The 7,338-nt window shown below is 47.1% G+C and overlaps 1 protein-coding gene across 1 annotated transcript; it reads right to left on the bottom strand.

The window, feature by feature from the left end:
- On the bottom strand, positions 1–679 carry LOC122035795. The gene is made up of 2 exons (XM_042594940.1): positions 251–679; positions 1–168 (listed from the first exon to the last, which is right to left on the bottom strand). The coding sequence occupies exons 1-2, from the start codon at positions 677–679 to the stop codon at positions 1–3; spliced, it is 597 nt and encodes a 198-aa protein (XP_042450874.1).
- Between the last annotated feature and the right edge of the window lie 6,659 nt (positions 680–7,338).

The raw sequence follows: 7,338 nt of genomic DNA, 5'->3' as shown, positions 1-7,338 counted from the left end.
TCAACTGCAACTTCCAACGGAGGAACAACAACCAGAATCTCTTAAAACAACGCCCCCCCTCTGCTCTTCTTCCTCATCTTCTTTGATGATTCTGCTCTGTCGGCCGGCAACGTTGCATGACTCAGCCGCCGCCGAAAATCCACTGGAAATTATGGCCTCCCTAGGTTCCTGCACGATACACCCTGAATCTTAATAACGATCACAAATCAGAAATATATCGTTAATTAGAATCTATATGCGATCGATTTACCTTATCGACTAGCGTCCACTGGTTGTCGACCCACTGCCTCCTCAGCCGAAGCTCGCACGCGCGGACTCTGACCTTCCTCATCTTCCCGAGGAGGTAGACGACGACCTTCCCGTAGCCGACGGCGGTAACCACAGCCGGCCACCAGGCGTGGTCAACGAGCGCCTCCACCTCGTCACCAGGGCTCCAGGAGTAGAGGGCGCGGAGGCCAATCGGGGCCGGCTGCGGCCTGATAAACTTGCGGGGGACTCGCTCGAGCACCGCGGCCGGGGACGCGGTGGCCCCGTGGATACGGACGAGGTAGTACCGGCCATTGCCGGAGACGACGTCGGCGCAGCGCCAGGAGTAGGACGACTGACCGTCCCACCGCTGGACCTCGACCTGGCTCCCCTTGCTCAGCCGCATCTTCATCCTCACGATCGACGTCGCCATCTCGCGCACGACGACGACGATCGAACGATCATTCGCTCGTTGCTCGAGCACGTTTAAAAAAATAATAATATGAGTTTTATTTATAAATGTGATTAATTGGGAAAAAATAATTTAAAAAATCTTAAACGTGGTTAAAGATAAATTTATTGGAAACTTATTATTTTTTTTAAAAAAAAAAAGAGAATAAAAATGAATTTATTATTTTTGTTATACTCGATTGATCTTGTCTGAAATCTACGAAGATGTGCACTGGCTCCAGTGAACATTAATCCTTGATGAAAATAGCCTCCTAGAAACCTAAAAGAACTTTTCCACGATCCTACGCATAGTGAGACAAACAAAAAAAGCGTTAGTGACCTAAGACCGGGGTGGGGATCCCTGGCTAGACCCTCCGACGCTCAAGTCAATTTTTTCTCAAAGGTGGAAGGAAGAAGAAGAAGAACAGTAACTGAAATATTTGGAAACAGAGTTTAGAAGCTAGAATTTGCGTACCTTGCCAACGGAGGGGATTCCCCTTTTTATATGACCTTATATAACCTCTGTAGTCGTGAATTAGTCCCCGGTTAGTTAGGGCTTGTTAGGAGATGAAGTCATTTTCTATACTTTGTGTAATAATCTTTTAAGGAATATTTTTTGTACTCCAAATATACTCATTCTGTCGTTTATGGCTTATATTTATGATGGGGGCACACCATTATAACTGAAGAAACTTCTAGAAGATATTTCCCGTCAAATATTCTATTGGGCATGTCTCGGCCAATCGTTCAAGCCTGCTACATATATTAAGAATGTCTTTTGTTGAACATATCTTGGCCGGTCGTTTAAGCCGGTTGTATATATATATTGAGAATGCCTCCTGCTAAGCATGTTTTGGCCGAAAATGTTTATGAACTTTAGGAGGCTGGGTGCCCTTACGTTTGGTCAGACTTTACCCAGACGAGTGCATTTTGACTATAAGGTGTTGGCCGGTAATATACCATAAGCTGCTACAAAGTAAGTACTTTTACGATCGGGCAGACTTTCCCCGGCCGAGCATATATGAAACATGGGTGCTTGCTTGGCCTTCGGTCGGTCGATAACATGTTGAGAATCATATATGAGGCTAAATGCTTTTACGCTCGGGCGACCTTTGCCCGTCCGAGCGTATATGAGCACATGGGTGCTCGCTAGGCTTTCGGTCGGCCGGTAACATGTTGAGAATCATATATAAAGCTAAATGTCTTTACGCTCAGGCGGACTTTACTCGGTCGAGCATATATGAGCATGTGGGTACTCGCTCGGCCTCCGGTCGATCGGTAACATGTCGAGAATCATATATAAGGCTATATGCCTTTACGCTCCGACGGGCTTTGCCCGTCCGAGTGTATATGAGCACATGGGTGCTCGCTCGGCCTTCGGTCGGCCGGTAACATGTTGAGAATCATATATAAGGCAAAATGCCTTTATGCTCGGGCGAGTTTTGCCCGGCCAAGCATATATGAGCACGTGGGTGCTCGCTCGGCATTTAGTTGACCGGTAATATGTTGAGAATCATATATAAAGCTAAATACCTTTACGCTCGGGTGGACTTTGCCCGTCCGAGCGTATATGAGCACATGGGTGCTCGCTCGACGTTCGACTGGCCGGTAACATGTTGAGAATCATATATAAAGCTAAATGCCTTTACGCTCAGGCGGCTTTGCCCGGCTGAGCATATATGAGCACGTGGGTGCTCGCTCGGCCTTCGGTCGGCCGGTAACATGTTGAGAATCATATATAAGGTTAAATATCTTTACGCTCGGGCGGGCTTTGCCCAGCGAAGCATATATGAGAACGTGGGTGCTCGCTTGGCCTTCGGTCGACTGGTAACATGTTGAAAATCATATATAAGGCTAAATACCTTTACGCTCGGGTGGACTTTGTCCGTCCGAGCGTATATGAGCATATGGGTGCTCGCTCGGTCTTTGGTCGGCCGATAACATGTTGAGAATCATATATAAGGCTAAATGCTTTTACGCTCGGGCGGACTTTGACCAGCCAAGCATATATGACCACATGGGTGCTCGCTCGATGTTCGATCGGCCGGTAACATGTTGAGAATCATATATAACTCTAAATGCATTTACGCTCGGGCGGGCTTTGCCCGCCCGAGCATATATGAGCACATGGGTGCGCGCTCGGCCTTCAGTCGGCTGGTAACATGTTGAGAATCATATATAAGGCTAAATGCATTTAAGTTCGAGCGGGCTTTTTTTCGGTCGAGCATATATGAGCACGTGGGTGCTCGCTCTACCTTCGGTCGGCCGGTAACATGTTGAAAATCATATATAAGGCTAAATGTCTTTACGCTCGGACGGGATTTACCAGGCCAAGCGTATATGAACACATGGGTGCTCGCTCAGCTTTCAGTCGGCCGGTAACATGTTAAGAATCATATACGAGGATAAATGTCTTTACACTCGGGCGGACTTTGCCTGACCGAGCATATATGACCACATGGGTGCTCGCTCGATGTTCGGTCGGCCGATAACATGTTAAGAATCATATATCAGGCTAAATGCCTTTACGCTCGGGTGGGCTTTGCCCATTCGAGCATATATGAGCACATGAGTGCTCGCTCGGCCTTCGACCGGTAATATGTTGAGAATCATATATAAGGCTAAATGCCTTTACGTTCGGGCGAGCTTTTCCCGCCCGAGCATATATGAGCACATGGGTGCTCGCTCGCTTTCGGTCGGCCGGTAATATGTTGAGAATCATATATAATTCTAAATGTCTTTACGCTCAGGCGGGCTTTGCCGAGCCGAGCGTATATGAACAAATGGGTGCTCTCTCGACCTTCGGTCGGCCGGTAACATGTTGAGAATCATATATGAGGGTAAATATCTTTACGCTCGGGCGGACTTTGCCTGACCGAGCATATATGACCACATGGGTGCTCGCTCAATGTTTGATCGACCAGCAACATGTTAAGAATCATATATAAGGCTAAATGTCTTTACGCTCGGGTAGGCTTTGCCCATCCGAGCATATATGAGTATATAGGTGCTCGCTCAGCTTTCAGTCGGCCGGTAACATGTTGAGAATCATATATAAGGCTAAATGCCTTTACTTTCGGATGAGCTTTTCCCGACCGAGCATATATGAGCACGTGGGTACTCGCTCGGCCTTCGGTCGGCCGGTGACATGTTGAGAATCACATATACGGCTAAATGCTTTTACGCTAGGGTGGGCTTTGCCCGTCCGAGCGTATATGAGCACATGGGTGCTCACTCGGCCTTCGACCGGTCGATAATGTACAAAAAGTCATAGGTAAGGCTAAGTGCCTTTACGTTCGAGCAAACTTTGCCGAACGTGGGTGCTCGCTCGGCCTTCACTCGCCCGACTATATATCTTTCCTATCTTTCTTGACCTTGATCGCTCCTTCACTAGCCAGGCTGACCTATCATAACCCGTATCACTAAGCTCTCCTTCAAGTCTAGTCGAAGGAGGTATAGCCGATTGACTAGACCTAAGTCTACTTCTGCCCTTTTGATAAATATTAATTTTTCTGAATATTTCATATCTACTACAGTGATCCCGTGATACCCTCAGCATATATCTTGTGACCAAGTTAAATAAAGGTGTGATCCTAGTTTCTTCAACACCAACCTTTACTCTTTCTTGCTTCACTTTCTTCCAGAGATATTATTGAGAGTTATGGCTTCAAATCTTCCTCCTTGGGATCAACTATTGTCCGAGAAAGAGAAATCTTTGGCAGAGGCTATACACGCGTTAGATTTCCATCACTCACACCAAAGAGAGCTGGAAGTACGTCTACTAGCAGCTCAGTCTCAAGTTCGGTCTGAAGTAGCTTTGAGGAGAAAAGCTTATTTGGATTTAAAGTAGAAGACTGAAGAATTAGATGATCTGAGATTTCGACATGCTTCAGAAATAAATGTTTTGACTAAAAAAGTTCATGTTAATGGTTTACTGATATTGCGGCAACAAAAAGACTTGGACGGGAAGAAAGCTAAGGTAAATTTTTTGCAGGCTGAATTAGATCGGGTCAGATTAGAGCTAGCTTCATTGCCACACACCCAAGAGGGTGAATCACACAAGCGCAAGAGGGCAGGACAAACATCTCCTCTTTATCCAGGCTATCATTCCACCACATGCCCACACTTGAGATGGGTAGAACAATCTGATAGCTCTAGGAAGCAAGACAAGTAGAAAATTACTTATTGTTGGTGTAATATCCCTACGTCAAGGCTAACTTGGTTGACTAAACTTGAGTTGGCTCAAGCTTGAGTCTTGATGTTTGGGTTTCGATGTTTGACAATACATGGAGATTGCAGATGCAATCGTCCGATTGGGGAGATTGTTGATACAATTTCCTTCTGGTCAAGGACTGACCAGTTAGATGTGAAGAAGAGTCAAGTGGGTTAAGGTTGACCGGATACTTGACTAGGAAAGTCCTAACTAGAGGTTAGGTAAGGGAAAATCTTGGTGATTGAAACCAGGTGAAAGACCTAGTAAGTGAAGGTAGACAGTTAGAAAATCCTAGTGAGTGAAGCTATGTGAAAACCATAGTGAGTGAAACTAGGCAGGTGAAAGTCCCGGTGAATGAAGTCGGGCAATGGAAAATTTTGGTGAGTGAAGTTAGGTGAAAGATCTAGTGAGTGAAGCTAGGTAGGTGAAAGTTCTGGTGAGTGAAGCCGGGCAATGGAAAAATCCTGATGAGTGAAGTTTGGTGAAAACCCTAGTGAGTGAAGCTAAGTGATAATCCTAGTGAGTGAAGTCAGGCAGATGGAAAGTCCTGGTGAGTGAAGCCAGGTAGATGGAAAGACCTGGTGAGTGAAGCTAGGCACGTGGAAATCTAGGTGGGTCAAGATTGACTGGACACCCGGTGTTGGGAAGTCCAAGTAGGTCAAAGGATTGACCGGATACTTGGCATGAGGAAATCCAGATGGGCCAAGGGTGACCGGACATCTAGTGGAAGTCCAAGTAGATCATGGAGGACCGGACACTTGGCATGAGACGGTAAGTCTAATTGGGTCAAGGTTGACCGGACACCTGACACAAGAAGAAAAGTTCAAGTGGGTCAAAGGGTTGATCGGACACTTGGCGAAGAAGTCCCGACAGGTCAAGGTTGACCAGATGCTAGACATGAGGAGTTCCAACAGGTCATGGTTAACTGGATGTTCGAATTGAGGACCCTAGACTTGAGTTAAGCAAGTCAATGGGAAGTCAATCAATCAACCGATCGATTGAACTGTGGTTCAATCGATCAGCCGATCGATTGAAGGTGTGCTGCGAAGAAGGCTGGCCCAATCGATCCACCAATCGATTGGGAAGTGAAAACGCGAGCACAAAATGCTCCCTAATATATCGGCCAATCAATTGGGCTCCCCAATAGATTGGTCAATCGATTGGGGCAAGTTTTCTCGCGCAGACGCGAGAGCACAGAAGAAGGTTGATCGATATGCCAATCGATTCAAGCCTCCCCAATCGATCAGCCGATCGATTGGGATTCGACTGTTGCACAGGATGTAGGTGATGGATGGTTGCGATGGCTGGGATGTGACGTGGCAATCGATTGGGACGAAGCCCAATCGATTGGGAGCCGCAGGAGCGCATAGTATATAGCCGGTAATATACTATAAGCTGCTATAAAGTAAGTACTTTTACGATCGGGCGAGCTTTCCCCGGCCGAACATATATGAAACATGGGTGCTTGGTTGGCCTTCGGTCGGCCGATAACATGTTGAGAATCATATATGATGCTAAATACTTTTACGCTCGGGCGACCTTTGCCCGTCCGAGCGTATATGAGCACTTGGGTGCTCTCTAGGCTTTCGGTCGACCGGTAACATGTTGAGAATCATATATAAGGCTAAATGTCTTTACGCTCCGGCGGGCTTTACTCGGTCGAGCATATATGAGCACGTTGGTACTCGCTCGGCCTCCGATCGGCCGGTAACATGTTGAAAATCATATATAAGGCTAAATGCCTTTACGCTCCGGCGGGCTTTGCCCGTCCGAGCGTATATGAGCACATAGGTGCTCACTCGGCCTTCGGTCAGCCGGTAACATGTTGAGAATCATATATAAGGCTAAATAATTTTACGCTCGGGCGAGCTTTGTCCGGCCAAGCATATATGAGCACGTGGGTGCTCGCTCGGCCTTCAGTCGACCGGTAACATGTTGAGAATCATATATAAGGCTAAATACCTTTATGCTCGGGTGGACTTTGCCCGTCCGAGCGTATATGAGCACATGGGTGCTCGCTCGACGTTTGGCCGGCCGGTAACATGTTGAGAATCATATATAAGGCTAAATACCTTTATGCTCGGGTGGACTTTGCCCGTCCGAGCGTATATGAGCACATGGGTGCTCGCTCGACGTTTGGCCGGCCGGTAACATGTTGAGAATCATATATAAGGCTAAATTCTTTTACGCTCGGGCGGGCTTTGCCCGGCCAAGCATATATGACCACATGGGTGCTCGCTCGATGTTCGGTCGGCCGGTAACATGTTGAGAATCATATATAGCTCTAAACGCATTTACGCTCGGGCGGACTTTGCCCGTCCGAGCATATATGAGCACATGGGTGCTCGCTCAGCCTTCAGTCGGCTGGTAACATGTTGAGAATCATATATAAGGCTAAATGCATTTATGTTCAACCGGGCTTTTTTCCG

Source organism: Zingiber officinale, chromosome 1B (genome assembly GCF_018446385.1).
Source record: "Zingiber officinale cultivar Zhangliang chromosome 1B, Zo_v1.1, whole genome shotgun sequence".
NCBI classification, from domain to species: domain Eukaryota; kingdom Viridiplantae; phylum Streptophyta; class Magnoliopsida; order Zingiberales; family Zingiberaceae; genus Zingiber; species Zingiber officinale.
The sequence above is the reverse complement of the archived record's forward strand: the minus strand, read 5'-3'. Positions and strand labels throughout refer to the sequence as shown.

What these genes read in the sequence shown, in the direction of transcription:
- LOC122035795 (XM_042594940.1), bottom strand. Translation starts at nt 679, where the DNA reads ATGGCGACGTCGATCGTGAGGATGAAGATGCGGCTGAGCAAGGGGAGC. An exon ending in AGTGGACGCTAGTCGATAAG is followed by an intron (nt 169 to 250) that starts GTAAATCGATCG and finishes TGTATCGTGCAG; the next exon opens with GAACCTAGGGAGGCCATAAT.